At 46.4% G+C, this 24,337-nt stretch overlaps 1 protein-coding gene across 3 annotated transcripts in view; it reads right to left on the reverse strand.

The window, feature by feature from the left end:
- The window catches only part of LOC144096676 (uncharacterized), a 109,069-nt gene that overhangs the window by 39,873 nt on the left and 44,859 nt on the right, over nt 1-24,337 (reverse strand). For all 3 annotated transcript variants that reach the window (XM_077629514.1, XM_077629513.1, XM_077629512.1), the window contains 2 exons: nt 6,363-6,479; nt 1,342-2,438 (listed from right to left, as the gene is read on the reverse strand). In XM_077629514.1, the coding sequence (XP_077485640.1) occupies nt 1,342-2,438; nt 6,363-6,479 (1,214 nt within the window). The remainder of the gene's footprint in view (nt 1-1,341; nt 2,439-6,362; nt 6,480-24,337) is intronic.

Below are 24,337 nucleotides of genomic sequence, written 5' to 3' on the forward strand. Positions count from 1 at the left end.
GCCAGATGGCGCCACACGCCCGTAAGCGCGAGTTTTATTTTTGGCGGGGCGTTCAAAAATTGTCGATCCATTGCGTTCGATGCTCTATGGCGCGGTAAGGAAAGAGTTAAAGGGACTATGCAATGAATAAAAAGTCGCTTGTAAATGTTTTCAATGCTTAGAAATGATGCTAAGAAGCACTTACACCAAGTATGAGTCTTCGGAACTGAGCCGGCAATTTATTATGAATTTTTAAAAACCGTGTTTAATATTCGCAGGCCGATTGGTGTGCTCGTAGTGACCGATTTTGAAACTAAAATCGTGAAAAAAGACGTCACTGTACCCATGCCGTCGCCAGGCCACCACACGCTCTCATTCGCTGGAGCCTGGGCAGCCACGACGTCACGGGCACACTTAAGGTAGCCGTGAAAATCGTCTGCTCGTGCCGCCGCGCGACCCTCTCGGGCAAGTGCGAGCCAGGGCATTCCCCTTCGCGCGTATGGTTTCAATTTTCCTCTGCCATCTCCTTCTGTCGGGAGTTCCGGAGCCACTCGCAGTGGCTCGCCGATTCACTACTGTCGTCACTGGCGTTCAGCCGGTACGGCGTGAACGCATAGGGCTCGATGCCCATCGCGGCCGTAAGAGCGAGCAGTCGCGCCTCGAGGTCCCGGTCCATTACTGCTAACTACAACAGATGACAAGCAAAGAACCCCGACGCTGCTGCTGGAGTGCTAGGAGCGACAACCGGAAGTTGCAAAGGGAACGTCAGCGGAAGACGTGTTCATAGTTCGGGCCCAGTCCCAGACCTGTTTTCTTTATTTTTCTGGTGCCCCGCGTGTACGAGTTGAGTGGGGAGAGGAGGAGCGTAATTTTTAATCGTCTATATCTTGGTTGTTATTGATGCTAGCTCAAAAATTCTTGCGTTGGGGTGACAAGTGATGAAATGTCTATCTCTCGTCTGCTTTACGTAATCTCAATTAATTTATTGTATAGTCCCTTTAACGCTATTGCATTAAAATTCTTTCTGCCAGAGCCCAAAGAGTGTTTCATGCCTGAAATTCTACCACAACTTCAGAACACATGGTTGGCATGAACATAAGGACACAACAACCTGCAAACTTTTACTTCACTAATGAAGTGGCTCCAAGGCATGCTGTAAATGAAAACTTCAGATTGATTGCCACTACATGGAGGTTTTTTTGACAAGCCCCAAAACCTCCAGTGATGTACTTGCAAGTGGTTCAGGACACCCCCGTCTCCGTTGAGACAGCACAGCAAATGCTAGCATTGTGTTATCCTCAAGTGACTGCATTTTCGCACCACGCCACACAGACGGGGACAGGGCAGAAAAAGGGTTCTGACCTTGGCAACCAGGCTCTGGAGGGCGTGGCTGCTGTGCTCCAGTACACGGAAAGCTGCACAGCGCACGACCAGTGCCAGGCCCGTGCCGCGCAGCAGCTCATGGCCATCGGGCAGCTGGGATTCCAGGGATCCCCAGTGGGTCGCCTCCACCCCCTGCAGGGCCAGCACGTCCACTTCAGATGCCTCCCGCAGTGCCCGTTCCACGCTTGCCTCCGCCAAGTCCAGCCACGACACTGAGAACACTCCCCGTTGGGGGCCCACCACGTCCCCATTTTCCCGGGGCACTGACTGACCCCCTAATGCCGGTGGGGGACCTCCCGCCATTCTGGGAGGAACTGCTGGCACAGGCACTGCAGGCGTGGGAACTGCCACTTGGGGAACTGCCAGAGAGGCCGCCAAAGGCGGTGAGGCCACCGTAGGCTTGGCAGCTTCCAAGGGCCCTGACGCGACTGCACCACCACCACTGTTCGAGAGCGTGTTGCACGGCTTCTCAGAACTGGCCTTCTCGGGGCTGAATTTCTCTGGACTCGCCTTGTCTGCACTGAGAAAGTTAGGAGGAACGACCGGCTGGCTTCCAACGCTCAGTTTTTCGGGGCTGAGTCTCTCGGCGACACTGGTCTTCTCCGCACTCGGCTTTTCAACGGGCGTGTTTTCCTGGACTGCCGGCTTGTCAGACAACAGCTTTTCTGTGCTCAGTTTAATGGGGCTTGCCTTTTCAGAAACTGGCTTCTCCATGCTTGGCTTCTCCATGCCTGGCTTCTCTGTACTTGCTCTTTCGGCACTTGGCTTCTCAGGACTTGGTTTCTCGGGGCCCACCTTCTCTGCCCTCGGCTTTTCGGGGCTCACTTTTTCGGGGCTCAGTTTTTCGCGGCTTAGCTTCTCGGGGCTTAGCTGCTCGGGGCTCACTTTATCGGGGCTCACTTTATCGGGGCTAGGCTTTTCAACAGGTGGCTTTTCAGGAGTCAATTTCTCTGCAGCTGGCTTCTCAGAAGCCGGCTTTTCTGGGCTTGACTTTTGCGCATGCTGCTTCTCAGGGCTGTGCTTCTCCCCTGGCAACTCATCAGTGCACGGCTTTTCAGGAGTGCTGGCTGCAGGTTCTGCAGACAAAAGACACCAGTGAAACAACGGATGAGTGGGAGCTCAAACCACAACCATTCACCCCATAAGAAATTTATGCTCCAAGAGACACGCCGGCATCGGAACAAAACAGGATAGGGGATGGAAGTTTGCATCGGTATCGAAGGGCAATATTTTGATGAGAAAAATGGAAACTTCGAATGTAATGTTCATAATCTGTGTGGATGATATGAGCAAAATAGTTTGATTACTAATGCTCATACTGACATTGACTCTTTTCTCTTGCAATGTCTTTGACCATAGATATAACTGACCTATTACGCAGTGATAAAAGTATGTCAACGTTTTATTGTAATATCTGCACTGCAAGAAAAACCTGAACCTTCCGATGGCCTATTTCACAAGACAATCGCAATCGTTACACATCGTAGCACTTACCGAAACATAGCTGAAAAAAATAAGGAGCAAATTACAATTCCTAACTACAATACAATACCTCATCCGAAAGGAGAGGGTGTTGCCCTTTTTTGTTAAAAATGGTCTTATTTTCTCGTGCTTGGCACCAGTCATCTGCAGTTGCCTAGACATAGAGGCACTGTTCATAAAACTGGAGCACTCATTCGTTTTTGGTGTTATTTACCGACAAACAAATTCACGTCTCTCATCCTTTCTTGGAAAACTGGAAGGCATTTTATCAACTCTTACCATACACGCACAATGCATAATTATTGTTGGTGACTTCAACAAACACTGACACAAGTACTAAACACCACAAAGGCTACTTGGACCTGTTGGCGTCATACAACCTCCATAGTATGATTAATATACCCACACGTGTAACCATTATTGATCGTGCATTAACAAACAGAGAGGAGTCATGGTGTCTACCAAATTATTTTCAAATTCCCTGACTTTTCCAGGTTTTTCCTGGACACTACCATTAAATTCCCTGACCCACGTCCTAGATAATAATTTAGACCGCTGCCATAAAAACGCAATATATTACACAGGTAGGCATTGCGCTCAAAGCAAAATATTTTATTCAGGTACATAAAACCGCTTATCCACTATTAAAGAAAGTAAAGCTGTATTTCTTTTGTGTTAGTGAGTGCACTCTTCCACTGTTGTGATCAGCTGCTGGGCTATACACCCCAGCAGAGGGTGCAGGGTGGCTCTGCAACGCAGCTTTTTGCCCTGCGTCCTCTCTCCTTTATTGCTGATGCAACCTTGAGAGTGTTAATAAAATATATCATTCATTCAATTCAAAAATCATTGACTAGCTGTTTCAAGCATGTTTCAGGGACTTAATTTCTTCCTTAAGACGAGACGCCTGCAACTGTGCATCGCTGATGACCTTTTGCTTCTTTTGTTGAAGCTCCTTGACAAGAACAGCTACTCTTTTCTTCTTCCTTTCAGCATCTGATGCATCCATTCTCTCTTGCCTCTTTCTTTGCAACTCCTCCTTCCATCAGGCGTTGGCACCGCGAACCATTTGCAACATTGTGTTTGTAACACAAATTTTGGCAAACCCCTCCAACAGCTGGAACTACGTCATGCACCACTCTTTGTGCAATCAGTGACTGTTCTTATAGGTTTTTGACAAGGTATTCTTTGTTTACAGAAAATCGTCGTTCCACAGCTGCATTGCCATGAGACATGCAAAGAATTAGCTTGACGAACGAAAATAGCTCTTTATGGTCCTGTGAACACAACTCAAACCAGAGCGCATCCAGCCTCAGTTCCTTTCTGTCAAAGCTCCTCAATGGCACCTATACAGAGCTCAATGAGCATACCTCGACATAGGAACAATGGGTACGCTCAGCTTCTAAGCCAGTCAGCCCCTGGCGCTCCGTTTGCACCTCCAGTGCAATGCACACCTTTTTAGCACCAACCTCTGGGGTCAATACACTAGTAGGGTTCAAGCAGCTTGCAGCTCTGGTCAGCTTGTATTGCAAAGGTGACCTTTCCATCACCTCTTCACGAAGGAAATAGTCTTTTTTGAAACTGAGCAAAGTCAGTTGCGACGGTTTTAAGATCTTGCTTGAAGCTCATTTTTCACATCAAACCCAATGTCGAATGCAGCAGCAGCAACCATGTTATCTGTGCTCTCCAAGTCAATCCTAAGCAGCTTGGAGGATGTGTTGGCAGCTTGGAGGATCTCTTTTCGGATGATTCTACCAAGCAATGACCAAGCGCTACTTTATTCAACGCAGCGTTCTCATCCGTCTTTACTAATGAAACCGATACGCAACTTCATACATCTAATTTACTCTTTGAGCATGCTATGCCGGTAGTCGCATTTTCCTCACTGGGTATTGCGTCCTTAATTAGAAACATGGAAATCTCATCTTCATCTGGTGTAGACAATATTAACTCGAAACTCCTAAAGAACACTAATGATATTTGTGCCGAGTTCTTATGCTTACTTTTTACCCAGTCACTCTCAACAGGACAACTACCGGACGATTGGAAAACTGGAAAGGTCGTTCCAGTCTATAAATCAGGTAACAAAGATTCGCCGTTAAATTACCGACCCATTTCCCTTACTAGTGTGCCCTGCAAACTAATGGAACACGTCATCTATACTCATATTATAAACTTCCTCGACTCGAACAATTTTTTCCATTCGTCCCAACACGGTTTTCGGAAAGGTTTTTCTTGTGAAACGCAGCTAGCCCTATTCATTCATGATTTACATGCTAATCTCGATTCTAACCTACAGACCGACGCCATTTTCCTGGATTTTGCAAAAGCATTTGACAAGGTACCTCATAAACGCTTAATCCTAAAACTTTCCCGTTTGAACTTGCGTGTGCATGCATGCGGATGCATACACGCAGTACATGAGGCATCGATACGCAAGGCCAGTCTATTATTGTAGCGCCTTTCATTCATGTACCAGTCCTGTGCTTTAAAGCTGTAGCATTACAGATACGATCTGCAGCAAAATTTTTACAGTATACCCACTTGTTCTAGATGAACGTTCAGTCAGCTGATAACTTTTGTGGATCAGTTATGTGTGCATTCCTTGCCAGCAGCAAAAGCAGAACCCTATCCAGAACCTATCCAGACTCTTTTCCGGTTACAGTCCTCAGGAGATCACGAATGTAGAAATCACAATGACCACAGCGCAGAGTCAATCACCTTGCAGGGTCGATCGTCTTCTGCAGTGGTATACCAGTCATACTTATTGCATAGCAAACAAACGCGATAATCAGAGTACGGCGTGTCGTCTTATGAGGAACGCACGGGCAGTTTTTCCCTCCGATTTGGTGTTGACTGAAAGACGTTAGATTGCAATTGCTCATCGCATGCGTCTGAGGATTTCTTGAAGCTTACACAGCATATTGTGCACCGAAGGCACACACTAGCGTCGTCGTTCGGTTGCAACCACGATCAACTGTTTGTTCTGCAGTCTGCGACAGCCCTCAATAACATCAGGTCGCTGTTTTCGATCTCAAGCAGCCTATTTCTGCCATACGCGTGCGTAGTAACGAGACGCAGCAGAACACGAAGCTATGCAGAGCATCTGCCCTCCGTGATCCGTGTATAGCTTGCCGCCGTGATTGCCAGCAGGCTGATTCTGGTGGCCACCAGCCCATGTGACCATGATGCGCTTTCCTGTCAGGGGCGAGCTTGCTGGCAGCCAGCGGGCTGCCCGAGCGTGGTAAATCGAAAAGGCCCTGTGGTCATACCAGTAACACAAGAGCTGAGTGAGGAGTACTCCTGCCCAGTAAGACACACCCTGACGGCAGACTGTCCAGTGTACAGTCAAGGAAAGCATGACATCACCTTCTTCCATCCCTGTGTGCCATCTTATTTTTTTCACTTTAATGTTTCACTGTTCAAAAAGCCTTCAAGTACTCCCCAGACAGTTCTGGACAGGAAAGACACCGACATGTACTGCCTCAGCAAAATGTTTCTCATAAAGGGAAAAGACTTGCCCTTTTCCTTCTCGTCCTCAGGTGGGGTGGCAGCCACTGGCTTGGAGACCTCTCTCTTGCCCCCTTCATCCTTGTCGGCCTCGTTCCCCTGCTCCATGGGCTCCTCAGCAGCAGCCTCTGCAAGTCAACCGCCATTCAAAGGCTTACGGGCCTCAAAGAGCAGTTGTGTTGTGTTTTATGGCACATAGGCAACTGAGACCATCATGCGCCAAGAGCAAGGTATAGGAAGAGTCTTTTGTTGAATATTATAGAAATGCAAGAATCATCCTTGCTCTAGCGGCCCTCAAACATTAATATTACCCAGTGAACACATACACAAATTTTATAAATGGCTACAATTAAAAGCTTTAAAGAGGGCCGGGTACCCTCAGTAGCCTTCATTGGCTGCGGAAGGACATCGAGGCTCCCAACCAATCAAAATAAAAGCCTCAGCTTTCTTCTCAGGCATGAGAAATTGGCTGAGGTGTACTAAAATTCAAGCAAACCAGTGGGTAAAAATTTAGAGTCTCTTGAGAAATCCCGTTTCGTTAAGAAAGCTAAAAACACGATATATTAACAATTGCATCATCTCCTAAAAGCAGTGCGGGATGAAAAGGAATGCATTTATTATAAAATTCAGTAAAATACGCTTTTCTTAGTTCTTCCAGTTCCACACAAGAGAATAAAATGTGGTTAACCATGAGTTCATCGCCACATTCTTGGCAAACAGGTTTGTCTTGTTTTGTTAGTAGGAAGTTGTGCGTAAGGTGCGTGTGGCCTGTTCGGAGACGGCATAAGATCACTTCCTTGAAATGTTCTTGGTGCACACACGACTTAAATTCACCTAAAACTGGTTTTACCAAGTGTAGTTTATTTTTGACCTCATTGTTCCAAGCCGACTGCCATTTTTTTCTTAGTTTCCTTGCTACTAATTTCATGCAATCATTAAACGGCATATTTACTTTCATTATTTCCTTGCCACGAGCTTTACCAGCACACACATCTGCTCTCTCATTGCCTTTTATTCCCACATGACTCGGGACCCAGCACAGTTTTATATTTTGTCCTTGAGCTGTGGCAGTTACTATGTTGTGTATGGTGTCACCAAGCAGAGGGGAGCTTGCATTTTTAGAATGGAGAGCTCTAAGTACACTTAAGGAGTCTGTGTAAATAACAGCATTTTTGAGGTTCTCACTTAGTATTTTTTCTATGGTCATCCATACTGCGTAGCACTCCGCGGTGAAGATGGAGGAACACTGCGGTAGTCTTACTATTTCCTCCGAATTCCCTCGCACCACTGCGCTTCCTACGCAACTATCTGTTTTTGATCCATCAGTATAAAATTCTGTAAAACTACTGTATCTTCAAGGGCACGGAATTCTTGTAATATATGTTGCTGTGGAGTTCACTTTTTACGGAAATGTGCAAGAGTGAGGTCACAGATTACAGGAAAATTGAACCATGGAGGCAGTGGACCACGTCTTCGAGCAACACCAGGTAATGCATCCATTACGCCGAGGTTTTTGCACATATCTTCAGAACGCAGGAGAAGTGGCCTTATAGCTAATGGTTTGTTGTTAAATAGTGTTCTAGATAGGCCCTTTGTGACTATTTGGTGACAGATATGTTTAAGCGGTGAACGGATTTTTAAAACGTACGAGCAAGTGAGCATGGTTCGTCGCTCGTTGGCTTCCACATAAAGACGGTGACGTCCTGTATGCACCGGTGGAAAGACGCAAGCCTAAATTGTGTACTGGGTCTAGCCGTTTAAGGGGAGATGCGCGTCAAAAAAGAGAGTTTTCCGAGTAATTTTTCAGTTTTGAGTTTTTGCCTGTAACATTATCTTTGGACATTCAGCTACAACTTCCCATAAGATCAAGGCAAAATTCGATCGCGAAATTAGTAAAAAGTCTATTTTATTCAACCACGGTGGCTCGAGAAAGAACTGTTTTTCGTGCAAATCGTCAACTTTCGAGCGCCTGCATCTCGAAAACGGCGCGTTGCCCGCCATTGCCGTTTGCTGGGAGAGGTGAGTAAGCCTTTTTCTCGTAAACAGCGCCTCTTGCAGTTTCGTATCAGGCCGAAAATAATAAGAAAAACACGTTTTTCTCGCATGCTCCAGCGGCTCTACTGATTATGTGGTGCTCTAGCGAGGCCGCCATTGGCCCAGACTGACGCGATGCTGTGGCGAAGCCTATCTCCTTCCTTTCTTGCTCTCGCTTTGTACGGCTAGTACGGCGTCTCGATCGAGCTCTGCGGCCTTTTAGCATTTGTTCATTCGCGATGGACAACTCGCAAAAGCGCGATTTCCGAGCTCGAAAGTCTCGGACGAACAACCCGTACCGAGGATGCCGTCGCAAACCTCACCAGAAAACGGCAACGGAAAAGCAGGCACCCGACGCCAGCTAGTCCTAGCCAGGCCAACGGGCACTCGGATGAGATCGACGCCTCGGAGGTGAAGATTGGACTCTTCAAGGAAGATAAAGCAGCATGCGGTCGACATTCTGCGAGTGCTGCGATATGCGAAATTAGCGCGCTTACGGTGCTGGTAAGCGGTGCTACTTGCCCTACGTGTCGCACCTGTACCCTCGCAGTACGCGAACCGGCGGAAAAGCGAAAGGGGCTTTCAGCTTTTCTTGAGCTGCACTGTGAAAATAGTGAGTGCCCAGCATCGGTGCTTTCTGCTGTGCACACCTCGAGCCGCGTTGTGTCCAGTGAATTTGCGGATGGCGCCAGCGAAAATCGGGACCATCAGAGAGGAACCTCTCGCGACAGCTTCGCCGTCAACGTAAACCTGGTGGTGGCTGCGCGCGCGATTGGCGTCGGGCACGAGCAGCTGTCGCAATTTTGTGCTATTCTTGGCCTGCCAAACCCATTTGCAGTGTTTGCTTAATATTTATCTATTTTGCAATAAAGTTTCATGTGCTTTAGTGAAGTTTCTGAAAAATACAGATGTTTGAAACTTTCAAATGCAGTTTTCTCCATTTGTAGTTCTCAGCATTTTTACGTTTTGTGCAACAAATTTCAAGTACATTCAATAGTCAGATTTGGATGAAATTTTGCACATAGCCTCTTCAAAGTGTGTAGAATGTTGCTTTCTATCTGATTATAAAATATCCCTTCAACATTTTTTGAAAAAAATTCAGAATGTTGACACAAGGTGCCCAAAATATACACTTTGGTGTTCCTGAATTGTTTTTACAATTATGGACTAAAATGAATAAATTTGAAGCAGATTTCAACATACTACATTACCAAAGCAACACAATGAGCTATTGCAAGCTGCTCTAAACATATTTCATTATCAAAAATTTGTGCACAAAATTCCCTATATTGTGCTTGTGTGGACCCTTTTACATAAAAACTAATAAATGTATGCTGAAACTAAATACATATTTGGAATCAGCATTAAAAACTATCAGTGGCCAGAGTTTCATAACATTAGGTTCCATATTAAAGAAAAAGTGTTTTCAAGGAGCATCTCCCCTTAAGGTACGATTGCCTCGCTGATCCATAAACTATGCATCCGTAATCTAATGTAGAACGTACTACAGAGCAATGACTCCATAAAAGACAAGTCCTATCGGAACCCCAATGTTTTCGTGCAAGTACTTTTAGTATATTCAGAGATGTAGAAGCTTTCTTTTTGAGTATGTTTATGTGTGGTAGGAATGTGAGCTTTTTGTCATTCCTAGAAATTTGTGCTCATCTTTCATTGGTAGTGCGACTTCATTTAAATACAGGGAGGGATCAGTGTGCAGTCCTCTTCTAAGCGAAAAAAGAACAGCTACTGACTTTTGCGTGGAAAACTTGAAACCGTTTCTGTCTGCCCATGTTGTTAGTTTATTTACTGTCATCTGTATTTGCCTCTCACACGATGTAACGCTAGAGGATGTGCAAGCAATCTGGAGATCGTCGACGTAGACAGAATACATGATAGACTTCGGGATTATTTTTGCTAGGGAATTCATTTTTACTATAAAAAGCGTGGTGCTTAAAATGCACCCCTGAGGCACGCCGTTCTCTTGAATGAAATTCTTAGAAAGAGTGGCACCCAGGCGTACTTGAAATGAACGGTTGGTCAAAAAGTCACTCAAGCATTTTAGCATTCTACCATGGATTCCGAGGTCTCCAAAGTCTCGCAGTATGCCAAACCTCCATGTGGTGTCATAGGCTTTCTCTAAATCGAAAAAGACCGCAAGGCAGTGTTGCTTGTGTATAAATGCTTCTCGGACTGTGTTCTCTAGGCGGACTAGATGGTCGGTTGTAGAGCACGCCTTTCTAAACCCACACTGATGGATGTCAAGAAGATCACGGGATTGTAATATAAACATTAATCTAATGTTAAGGACGCTTTCGAAAGATTTGGCAAGTACGCTTGTTAGGGCTATAGGTCTGTAATTGCCAGGGGAGGTAGGTACTTTTCCCGGCTTCAACAACAGTATAATAATGGCTTTTTTCCATGCCTCTGGAATCTCTCCTGATAACCATATTTTGTTAAAAAATTTCAGAAGCCAGTCTACAGCATGTTCAGACAAGTGGGCGAGCATTTCGTAATGGACTTCATCTGGTCTTGGTGCAGTCTGTTTACCCGAAGAAAGTACACTGTTAATTTCTTGTAGTGTAAATGGGCTATTATATGCTTCGTGCTATATCGGCAGTCTTTCTTTTTCGGCTGTGTTTTTATATTTTAAAAATGATTCTGTATAGTTAGAGGAACTAGATACAGTGGAAAAATGTTCGCCTAATATGTCTGCTTGTTCTTTTATATTTGTCTGTACACCAGAGGCGGTCAAAAGAGGAACTGTGAATGGATCTTTATCCGCTGAACATTTATGACATCTTGGTCGGCAAGGCCTTCAAGCATTTCTTTTTCAGAGAGGTGAACAAAATCAATTTCTGATATGACGCCTCGGACTGTGTTAAAAGATCGGTGTGACGTGATGGAGACAGGAATCTCCCCTATCGATACAATGTTTGCAAGTTTCGAGTGCTGGACGGTGTCACATATTTCGAGCAGTAAGTCGCCACTAGCCATTTTTGATACCTTGTACCCAAACCCCAAGGTATCTATCAGGCACTTTGCTACCAAGAATGGGGAAATCAGTCTTGCTTGTTGTTCTTCTGCTTTGCTGTGAATGACATGAAATTTTGGGAATGACACTTTTCTTTTCTGAAAAAAATCTTCATCGTTCCGCCCTCTTTTTAGAAAGCGATCAGGTTGGGAATGGAGGGGAGCCATAAAAAAATTTAGTTTTTCAGCCACGGTGCCAGCCACCCACCACACGAAGCCCAACAAGGGGACGGGACAGCAACTTTCACGCAAGTCCTGCCCACGCCAGCTGTACACCTCAACTATAACCAAATATGACGAAACCCAGGGTAGTTCGCCACACAAGGTTAACCCTAGCCGCCCATGAAGAAATGAAAAAAACCAAGAAACGACGAGGAGACAGGACAGTAGTAAGAAAGAAGATAGGAAAGTAAAAGATGTAGAGGAGGACAGGAAAAGGCGACTGCCGATTTTCCCCGGTCGGGTTAGGCCGGAGGTGCCGTCTACAGGAACCTGGGGCCAAAGTGGTGTGTTGCCTCCGCCGAGGGGCCTTAAAGGTCCACACGCTCGGCATCAGCTCAACCACCAGGATCGCCTTTTCTCCGGACACGGCGATGCCATGCACGGCGAGGCGCGGGTGCTCGGGTCCGTGGTGATGCACTGTTCACTATCATCCCTCTGCGGGGATGTCCCTGCGGATGCTCGGGAACCCGTGGTGTCGCCACTCACCAACGCCTGCAAGTTGCAGACGCCCCCCTACGGGGACCTCAAAGAGCAGTAATGGCACAAGGAAAAGATGCCATCCCTACTGCCAGGAAGACCACATGCATTACTGCTTGCCAGGCTTTCCTACGCAATGCTGTCATGCACTTTTCTGAGGTGCTGCCCCTCAAAAATTACACACTCAAGCTCCACCTTAAGGATACCACATGATCTTAATAGTTATTCGTTGCTTTCTTAATTAGTACCTCTTTCCAATTACATACACACATTAACATGCATCAGTAAGGACCCTAGACCATGTGATACAGTCAAACCCCACTACAACGAATGCCGCAACAGCGAAATTTCCGCCACAACGAAGTACTTCCGATTCCCAAACAGCATACCATACAAGGCAATGCAATTATTTTTCCCCACAACGAACAGTTTTTGGAGCAAGGTTCCGCAAAATTTTTCCGAGCAAGCGGCAGATTTTTTTTTTTTTTTGGCATCCACACGTGCCCGTATCTTGTTAGGTTTCACCAAACACGGCCGCCGAAGACAGTTCGCACTTTCAGTAGCGCAGCTGACATTCCGTGGAGAGTCAAAATCAATGTGCAGTCATGTACGCATAAAGATGCGATGCGGCCCACGACTGCCTCCGATGGATTTGCTGATGGCCCGGTCTCCGCGCTTGCGAACTCCGGTCGTTGGTGCAAGGCGGCTTTCAACTTTTTCGCTAGCTTCGCTGATGAAGGCATGACAGAAATGAGTATAGCATTCATTTCAGTGTGAAGCAATCGTGTCAACAGAAATCGGTGAAAATGTTAAAACATTATGGTAACCGGTAGCTGGTTCCAGAGCATTTTTTCCGAGGCTTCTTTGCGGAGCACGTTAGGCCTAGCTACACCGAACAAACGGCACTAGATGGATCCACTGTCGCCCGGCACACCAGTCGGCGGCACGTTGTTGCAAGAAGCCCGACGCTGGCTAGGCCACTCGTCTCGCTTTTCCGCCGTGGGCGAGCATAGTGATTGCATCGGAACAAAGCGACGACATACGGAATGACAGCAGTGCCTTGTGGGACGAAATTACCGAGAAAATGGCCGTAGACCCGTCGGTAACTTTAACAGACTACGTTGAGTGCGGCAGCGAAGCCTTAAAGGGGCTGCGAAACACCGCTTGAATGGATGCCGGTTACACTTCAGATGGATTCTTCATGCCACACAGATGCTGACTCAAAAAGAATTACGAGAATTGATGCATAGGAACGGTAGTTATTCAATGAAGAAATTTCAAAATACAAGCAAGCAAAATGCTGCCCTCAGCTCTATTTTCGCGCAGCTTCTCATTCCCATTTCACTCTCCCAATGACGACACACTGTGCGACCAATCAAAACAGCCTCTCTGGGCACGTGGCGGAAGTTTGCACTCCATGGTTGCCTGTTCTCTGTAACTCGTTCATGCCAAGGCTGGCAGCGCCGTTTGCATGGTTACAACAACCATGTGAACACCCAGCTGACCTAGCGATGCTTCACCGCCACGTCGACGGCGCAGGAGGGAACACTGATCAGTGACGTTCCCTTATTTATGAATCCGAACTCAAGTGCGAGATACTGCGACTGTGTGACAGCCTGCGCAAGATATCAGACACATTTAGCATAGCGCGAACCGCTACTGCTTACCGCCAACCATCGCCCGTCACTCCTAGCGGGCCGGTTGGTCACAGTGAGCAAGGAGCGCGCGCCGTTGACGGGAACGTGGCGCCATATGGCGGCGCCGCCCAGTGATCCTCCACAAGCTGACGAAGCGCACTGCCTGCTAAATGTGAAACGAGCGCATCCTTCCTTGGGACCGAAACGAACGCTTATAGAGTGCAATGGCTCGATCGGATCGATTCCGCAAAGCCGCTCTCAGATACATAGAGAGTAGCCGTAAGTGTTGAGTGCTAGGTCGTAGGATGTTTACAGAGAGGCGTAAAGTCCTTCGATGCAAAAAGTAGCCAGAGCCTCTGGTGGTGTATTTTTGTTTTACTTGCTTTACAGTGCTTTCATCTGGGGCAAACAAGTAGGTTTTGTTAGTGTAATATAAAACACAAAAACTTGACAAGACGTCTCTCTAGTTATTAACAAAATTTGCAGTATATTTACTCTTTGTCCAATCATCAAGCTCCCACTAAGTGATGTCATATCCGCTGCTAAATACCGCCACTGTATGGTGAGACCGTCAGCGCCATGAATTTGTTTTTGCGATAGAATTAAAATATTAAAAACCGCAGTATATGCGGTACGACCGATGCTAATAGCATCACAATAACTCATTCTATGCAACCAACAGGCAAAACAATGCAATGAAAATGTGTTTCGGGGCCCCTTTAACGTCAGCCGGTCTGACCGAAGACATCCTCACCAGCGTGCGCGAGAACAGTCAAGGGGATGAGGATGACATGGACGACGACGCAGAAACGCCACGTACGGACCATGCGGACGAAGCTATCTCAACTTCAGATGTTTTGGCATCAATTAGCAAGATTCACGCTTTCATCGCACACAGTGACGATGTGCCTGAACCTGTCCATATGAAAGTCGACGACGTTGAAACATTTGTTTCGGGTAGCATGTGCCGCAGTCGCCAAAAGAAAATTACTGATTTCTTTTAAGACATGAGAAAGTGCGCTTGTTGTGTTATTATTTGATGCATGCCTGGCCCATGCAAGAGCCCTTTCTAAAGGTATGAAATTCTCTTTGAACGGCGTGTTTATTACCTTTTGTTTCCGATTATTTTGTTAGCACAATATTTCAGTATAACGAACGATTTCCGGGGGTCCCGAAAGTTCGTTGTATCAAGATTTCCCTGTACTGTGAAATAATAAAATACAGTCATTGCTGCACAGGCGATTCGAGGCTGCAGGCAACGCTACCCGTGCAGCAGCTAAACAAGCCCCTTGTTTTCTGCAGATCGCTACCTGGCACATGCGCATCTGCATCTACATGGTCATCCTGAACGAAGCACGGATCCTGGCACCACAGCAGCGCCCTTCTACGGCAGACCTGATGATATAAGCCGTCGCGGGAATCACCTAGCCATCATTGCTGCACAGGCGATTCGAGGCTGCAGGCAACGCTACCCGTGCAGCAGCTAAGCAAGCCCCTTGTTTTCTGCAGGTACAGTGTGAATGTCATATATTTTTCGCGAAAAACAGCCCTCGAATCGTTTGTGCACAATGACTGTTGCGTCTCTTGCAAAAGAACCTGAAGAATTCAAGCAAATGTTTGAAAAAAGAATGAAAGAAATGCTTCAAGCCATCAACGATTCAAAATCAGAACTAGCTCAGCATTAAAGGCTGAGATTGAAAGTTTCAGGTCAAGCATGACTTTTATGAATCAAACATTTGAAGAACTAAAGACCGCAAAACCCTTGCTGATAGCGACAAGCAGCTTGCTGATAGCAACAAGCAGCTTGCTGATAGCAACAAGCAGCTTGCTGATAGCAACAAGCAGCTTGCTGATAGCAACAAGCAGCTTGCTGATAGCAACAAGCAGCTTGCTGATAGCAACAAGCAGCTTGCTGATAGCAACAAGCAGCTCGCTCACCGTGTGGCTGAGCTGGAGCAGTATTCCCGTCTTAACAATCTTGAGATAAAAGGCATCCCACTGACACAAGGTGAGGACTGCATCCAGATAATGCAGAAAGTGGGCGACGAGATCAGCTGTGCTGTTGGGACTGAGGATTTTGAAGTTGTGCATGGGGTTCCTACACGTTCTGACCAGAAGAATCTGATAGCACGTTTTCGTTCCCGCAAAAAGCGAAATGAGTTCTTCGCTAAGGCTCGGAAGACGCGGCTGACAACGAAAAGTCTTGGTTACTCGGCCCTGCATGAAAGTGTTGTGTATGTAAATGAACACCTCACACCATCTAACAAAAGGCTGTTTGGAGCGGCGCTGAAACTAAAGAAAGAAAAACAATGGATGTTCCTTTGGACAAACAATTGTGTCATCAGAGCACGTCAGTCAACAGACAGCACTGTGTTCAGGATAACATCCGAGAAGGATCTGCAGGTTTTTTCTGAAACTTCAACTGCATCAGCCGTCTAGTGAATGCATTATTTTTCAACTTCAGATTTGGCAAATAAACTAGGCGGAAACAATCTTACTTCGGCTGTACATTTTAATGTCCGGAGCCTAAGGAAACATTTCGATGAGGTTGCTACCTTCCTACAGTTAACAAACCATCACTTTTCACTCATCTGTTTTTCGGAAACTTGGCTTCACCCAGAAGACGAAAAACTGTTCTGCTTACAAGGTTACAATGCTGAATTTCTCCATCGCAGTAGCAGTCCCCACGGGGGCGTTGCCATGTTTGTTTCATCCTCCCTCTCATACAATAGGCGGGATGATTTAAGGAATAACGTGAATAAGTGTGAGTCCTTGTGGCTGGAAATTGAAAATTTTTTGCCTCAGTACAACAAAAAGAAAATAATCGTGGGCACTGTCTATCGCTCCCCTTCCTGTTCAACTGTTGACTTTTGCGACTCTTTCTCTGCTACGCTTGAAAAAATATCTATCGAAAACAAGAACGCGCAAATATTGGGTGACTTCAATATTAATTTACTTGATGGTACATGCCCAGGTTATGAAGAGTTCATTAACTGCTTTAGTGGATTTGGCTTTGAGTCTCTTGTAAACATACCGACCCGATGCGTGCCGCATAATCCATATACTTTGTTGGACACTATTCTATCTAATGTTGAGCTTTCGCCGAATGTGGGAGTCGCAGAGGTCAACATCACTGACCACTATCCGGTGTTTTTTTACTTTAGCTCCCATCATGACTACAAAACTAATTATGTTCAGACGAAACTAGATATGCAGGCTTACAATGATGAAATAACACGGGCAGATTTCTCAGCAATTTTTTCAAGCTCAGACGCTGAACAGGCCATTGATATGTTCTCAAGTCTCATAACAGCTGCAGTTACATCCTGTACAAGACATATAACGACCAAAAGGTATCGCGCACCTCGCTGTCCCTGGGTTTCCCCACATATACTGGAATCATTGAGGAAAAAAGAGAACTTATATAGAAAAACAAAATGACAACCATTTAATACGAGTCTTTTACATCGCTACAAGATTCTATCTGAACAAATAAACCAGTCTCTTAAAAATGCAAAAAAAAGTTTTTTGAAACCAAGCTTATCGAAAGCAGTAGTAATGCGAAAAGAAAGTGGGAACTGATTAATCAATTCATAAACACGAGACCTAGTCAACAATCTATTAAGACTATCGAGAAAGATGATTCAGCTCTGCGCGACCCCTTACCAATAGCCAATGCGTTTTGTGAATATTTTTCCTCGTCTGAAACAGTTCAAAGCGTTGAAGTTCCTGTTCTATCACGTCAGCCACAGTCCTTCTTTCTAAGAGCATGCACGCCTCAGGAAGTTTTAGGTGTAATAAGCAACCTAAATAACACAGGTGCTGGATTAGACAATATACATTCTTCCCATATTAAAAGTGTCAAGCACCTAATTTGCGAGCCTCTCTGTCACGTTATCAATGTCATTTTTGAAACAGGAGTTTTTCCTACTCAATTAAAACGGGCTAAGATAGTTCCAATATTTAAGAAAGGCGACCGATCACAAATGCAGAATTACCGCCCTATTTCTATACTTCCCTTCTTAAGCAAGGTTGTAGAAAAGCTACTAGAAATACAAATACATTCCTATTACGCCAAATTTAATATCTTGTCCCCTTTTCAATTCGGTTTTAGACGTGGTCATTCAACGGAAAGTGCCCTATTATATTTTTCTGACTGGATCAAAACACAACTTGACAGCGGTATGATAGCCGGCGCTGTCTTCATAGACTATACCAAAGCCTTCGATAATATTAATCACTGCATTCTTTTTTCTAAACTCGAAAGCTATGGTATTACAGGCCCGGCGTTGACCCTGATCAAAAGTTATTTATCCGACAGGTACCAGAGCGTGTGCATTGAAGGTATATTGTCATCTCCTAGACTAATTAATAAAGGAGTGCCCCAAGGTTCAATTCTAGGTCCCCTCCTTTTTCTAACCTATATTAATGACCTTCAGACTTACTTAAATACAACCCAATGTCTCTTGTACGCTGACGACACAACCATCATGGCAACTGGTAACACGTCTTCTGAATTAACCACAAATCTTGACTCGTTGCTGCATTCTTTAGAGAACTGGAGTCACGCTAACTGTATTAAAATTAATCCGTCTAAAACCAGTTTTGTGGTATTTCACGCCCCTCAAAGGAAAATTACTTCACATTTATCAATAACTATCAACAATGTTTCAATACCGCAAACACATTCTGCTACATTTCTAGGTGTGATAGTTGACTCGAACCTAAAGTTTAATCATCATGTTGCCTCCGTTGTTAATAAAATTCGTTTCGGAATAAGGGCTCTCATCAGAACAAGGCCGTTCTTTAGCTTAGATACGTTGCTTTCAATCTATTACGCATTCATACACTCCCATATTAATTACTGTATCACTTCATGGGGTAGCACATACAGAATTCATCTTTCTATACTCATTTCTATGCAAAAACAAGCACTTAGAATCATCACTTTCTCTTCTTTTACCCAGCCGTCTGCACCTTTGTTCCATTCACTACATGTCCTGCCCCTTGAACATCTTCACAAATTTCAGGTCCTGGTTTTTCTTTTCAAAGTCATCAATAAGTACATATGTGTTAATTTTGTCCCTGAAAATATAATTACAAATAATAACGTCACGCGTTTTGCTTTGTCGAACAATTTATTGTTGCCAACAGTACGGACTAATTATGAAAAGCAAACTACATCGTTCTTTGCCATCTCCACTTGGAATAATTTGCTCCCTTCACTGAAAACCCCAATGTCATTGTACAAATTCAAAAAAATGTTAAAACACCACTTGTTTGAATCCTTAGATGTTTAATAACGTTTTTGTGTTTGCAATCACTATGTAACATTCATTTGCTGTACACTTCTTTTCTTTTTGTCGCTTTATTTGCCTTCCTTTTTTTTTTTTACCTCGAATTGTTGTGCATGCGCCGGTTTATGTATTCTGTTCATGTAGCCATAGGAGGCCCTATTTGCAGTCTCGACTTTTGGGCCTCCTGATGTATATACCCCATAAACCATGTACTGTAAATACGAAATAAACTTGATTTTGAAACTGAAACTGAAACAGTCGAGCCCACATATAACGGCCCCCATTTAAGACGAACTTTCGTTTATAATGAACGAGACCCGAGTGACCGTCAAAATATACATTTCAATGGCACAAAATCACATGTATAACGAATGTCATTAGGCCCTGCTGATCGGTTACAGCGAAAGGACGGCGTAACCCCGGCGCCACGATGCGAGATAAGCTGCCTCCGACCCCTTTGTGTGCCTGGTGCACGGTACGTTTTCCCGAGCCTCATCGCAGGCAAACTGCCCGACCAGTTTCATGCCGCTCTCAAGCGAGCTACCCTTCCCCCTCGGACACGCCTTCCACGATCACCCTCCCACCCCTCCTTGCAACTTCGCTCCCCTCTCCTCTCTTGCAAATCCTTTGCGTGGCCGCCACGATCAACCACGCCGCCGCCTGAGCTGATCTCGGTGACCACACTCCATGAAGTAAGGCGTCCGTGGGAGCCAAGAGGCGCCTCCACCGACGCTCACGGAACGCCCCTTATTGGTCTCTCCGCTGGCGCTGTGCATCTGTATAGGGGACACAACCTGGGCCAGAGGGCGCTGCGGACGCCAGTGAACAGCGCCCTCTCCGAGCGATTCCTCCTAATTGATCGGGCAGGACGAGCTTCATCACTGACTTGTGTGCGTTGCCTGGCCCGCACGTGAAGCAACGAGTTTCGCGCGCGCGCAGTCGTTCTTTCTCGCTCGCGCTTCGGCGCCGTTGAGAGAGGAGCTTGCTTCGCGTGCGCTATGCTCTCTCCGCTCGTGCATGGACGTCGTTGTGAGAGAAGAGCGCGCCCGCTCGAGGGTTTTCCGCACGCTTTGACACTGCTACGAAAATTTTGCGCGCGCTTTCGTGGTTTAGAGAGGGAGCAGCTCGTATGCCCGGCGTCAAGCAAACAGTCCAAAAGGGCGCTGCTTTCGTCACGCCCTAGTTTTGTGCCCAGAGCGCATTACCACGTGGTGTACAAAGTGAAAACTGAAATTTAGCCTACCTTCCAACGAAGCTGCGGCACGAATGCGTTTCACGTTTTTTTTTTTTCCTTCGTGTCTTCAAATAGTGCTAGCTCGGCTCGATCTGCTTGCTTCCGCCGTGCGTGCTGGTGACATGTTTCTGCTACCTTTTTCTTTTCCCTTTGCGCAGTGTTTCAATGGATTTGGCGCTATGCTGGTCACCCCAGTGTCACAGATCAAAACGCGCCGCGTTTAGATTTGTGCGAAATACGAAAGCGTATTTCGCAATATAGATGCACATTAATGACTCCTATTCTGTTGAGCTTTGAGAGTGTTAGCACGGGCGTGCGGCTGATGCGACCAATATGGTAACGCATTGCCATTCCTACCGGTGTCGCGCTTGCTTAGCCGCTTCTGCCATATGATCGTATTTACAGCATTGGCGTATTTACCATACGGATATCTAAAAATAATACCTGTTATTGCGGAGCCCTTCAGAAACGGCTTTGCGCACAATCTACGTACAGAATTAGGACGTTAAACTCACAAACCGCTGGCACAACTCAGTTTTGATGCGCATCGACGGGGCACGTAACACTATTGCGCGGCCGCCCGAGGTCAAGCTCAGCGTTGTTGGCGTTACCGAAAAAAAGTAACTAAATACGTTACTGGTTACGTTAAAAAAGTAGCGCGTTACCGCCCTACGTTACCTACAAAAAAGGTAGCGCGTGATCGTTACCGTTACCGAAAAAAAGTACCGTATGTTACTTTGCCGTTACTTCATGGCCATAAATGTTAAGTTTTCGTCACCTTAAGAACTTACGATAACAATTTTATAAAGCTCACATTTCCCATATAACAACTAGCGTAAACAACGGTTTTACGCGATATCCTGATTTAACGAGAATACTTTGCACAAATGTGCAGGAGCTTAGCAATGTTATAGTAGCATAAAGATGCCTGTAGAGTTACATGTGTTCGATTCTAACTGTGCATTACATGATGAAGCCATCTTATGAATGTGGCATTAAACAAAACGGCACTCCATCATCAATTCTAATTTCACAAAGAAAACATCGCTGAACTCTCAACAAATTTAGAGTAATTCTGAAAAATGTGATGTTCCAAAATGATCGGCATGCTTCCACTCTGTAGAAAGTTGTGTGTGTGTGAGTGGTTTGGGAAGGGGAGGTAGGTGAAGGCAAGTGTGTGAATGCGTGTTCGTGCAGGTGTTTTGTGCTTTATGGCTATTCAGTCTTTTTTTAGTAGGGTGCGTTGTCAAGGGCAGCTGTTTTCTGGCATGCATGCGAACCCCAACACGGGTTATCGGGAGCACCCATGCATTTTGTTTATTTACATCAATTTAGGTGCTCTGCGCTTTTTTTTCTCTAAAAAATGGGGCGGAGTGGGTCACAACTGGAGCAAAAAGTAACTAGTAACGTGGCACCTCCCGTTACCGAAAAATGTTAACGTAAGTATGTTACCCGTTACAGTTCCGAATTGGTAACAACTACGTTACTAATTTACCAAAAAAAGTAATGCGTTACCGGTAACGCCGTTACTTGTAACGCGTTACGGACAACAGTGGTCTAGCTACAGTGTAATATGCAGAGCCACACTGCTACTCGTGAGTACGACAGAGACACAAGGGTAGTTCACATGTGGAATCGTGTCTGCCATCTTCGCCTTCGCAGTTGTATGCACTGCCACTTTACATGGTGTCTACCGAGCAAGTGCACATATATTAAGTGCCCGCCAGCGCTCTCTCCTGTTGCCGCCGGTGATGGATAAGTAGTACAATTTTTAATCAATACTGCAGCGCGCGATAATGCACCGGTACTTCGCATTGAACGATTCCTGCCACCTGGGTAATTTCGGTTGACAGCACACACGTCAGTAAGCAAATGCGTCATTCCATAGAAGCCCACAAGTCAAGCAAGACGCTTCCCCACCTTTATGCAACCACTTCAATCACCGCGTAAAAACTGCCCAGCGATGGACATAAACGGCGCACTGTGCAGTCATCAGGCTGTGCTTGCATCCGCCGCACCCACGAGGAGACGGACACGAGGAGCTCGCGGAGGGAGAAAGCGCGCGCAGCACGAGAACACGGCCAGTCAGAGCGCCCAGGCGCCGTCATGCCCTATCGACGCTTCAGAATTCCGCCGCTACGGGAGGAGCACGGCGCTGTCGTCGCGCGGAAAACTTTAGGTTGGGGTCCCTATATCTTAAGGGGGGACGCGGGTCTTAGAATGACCAAAATTGGCCAAAAAGTCGGTTTTGAGAAAAATGCATTTTCGAAATGTTTGTGCCTTCAAGCACCTGCCCTGAAAATATTAACGCTGAATTCGATCGGGAAATACGGTAAAATCGACTTTCAAAACATAACGGGAGCCACGAAGTGCCCCGAAACGGGCGAAATTTGTTCTAACTTCCCGCGCGTGCCGCGGGCGAGCCATCCGGCCGATCGGCGCCATCTTGGGCTCATTTTGAAGCTTGTTTCTTTGTGCGCGTTTTGCGGCATCTCAAAATGGCGTCGGTCAAGGAGAACGACCGCCCTAGCCGGTTTTGTGAAGGCCCTTTCTGGGCCGCTAATTGGCTGGAGGGCGCGCGGGCGAGGCGAGCCTCCCGTCCGAGGCCTACCATTGGCTGACGCGACCGGCGCGCCATTTTTTTTTTTTTGCGCGTCATGGTTTTCGCTTTGAGCGTCTGTCCGCGTCTCTTTTTGCGCAGTGCTCGCTTAGCAAAGTTTCTCGTGGCCTTTTTTGCGGTTTCTTCTTTCTTACGTTGCCTACTTCGTCAGTACAAAGTAACTGATGCTGGGAGACACACGTTTGAAGACGACGACGCGTACTGCGTACGGGAAGGTAAAGCGTCGCCCGCCCAACACGAAGCGCGGGTCGACGTCGGGACGTTCGACCGTGCCGGACGAGAGTTCGTAGCCACAGCGAGCGTTGCCTGCCTCATCGCCTGCTCGACGTTTGACTGTGCCGAATGAGGATTGTTCACAGCCACAACGAGCGTCGCCTGCCTCATCGCCTGTCCGACGTTCGATCATGCCGGGTGAGGATTGTTCGGAGCCTCAGCTAGCGTCGCCCTCCCCAACGCTTGGTCAACTTGCTCCAGAATCTGATCCCGGACCCAGCAGTTCTTGTCGATACGACACGAAGTATTACACGGCGGAGGAGATCGCAGCGCGTACGGAACACGCAGATATGATAAAGCGCGGCATGGATGCAAAGTCGGCAACGCAGCGGAAACTCGATCTTCTTGAAGTGGACCTGGTGCACTCGGAAGCAGAATCGGGCACCAACTTTATCGTGGTGGATATGGCAGTGCTGAAGGACCTTTTTGCGGCGGTGAAGTGTGGCAAGTGCGGGCTGGCTACGCTAGATTTGAACAAGTCCGACAAGCAGTTTGGACTAGCAGTGAAACTGGAGGTGACGTGCTCGGTGTGCGACTATCGTGTGGCGCGTTTTTCGTCACCGAGAACTGAAGGACCTGCTAAGATCACACCTTTTGAGGTGAATATCAGGGCCTTGAAAAGCATCCAGAGCATCGGAAAAGGAGTCACGGCCCTCTCAGATTTTTGTGCTGGAATGAACCTTTTGACACAGAGGTCTCCACCACAAAACGTTTCAAACTCATCTAAGAAAAGTGGTCGAGGTCTGTGAGGGCACTGCAGCAGCCTCTGAAGCTGCTAGTGTGAGTATTATCAAGGATGTTTACAAAGACCTTTCGCTGGAGCCAAGAAACATTGACGTTATCTTTGATGGCACGTGGATGACCAGAGGGCGGTCATCACATATTGGAGTGGGCTGCATCATTGAAATGTACACCGGTTTGGTGATTGACCACGTCGTTCTATCTAACTTCTGTCTCGGTTGCGCCATCGGTCCCAAACCTTCCGATGAAGGATATGAAGACTGGGTGTCGGAGCACGAGTGCCAAAAGAACATTGACTGCAATGCAGGGCGAATGGAAGTGGAGGCAGCCCTTATGATGTTTAAGCGCTCACTCTCCGAACATGGGCTGCGCTACACAACAGTGCTTTGTGACGGAGACAGCCGCACATTCCATGCCTTGA

Source organism: Amblyomma americanum, chromosome 7, assembly GCF_052857255.1.
Source record: "Amblyomma americanum isolate KBUSLIRL-KWMA chromosome 7, ASM5285725v1, whole genome shotgun sequence".
Lineage (NCBI taxonomy): Eukaryota > Metazoa > Arthropoda > Arachnida > Ixodida > Ixodidae > Amblyomma > Amblyomma americanum.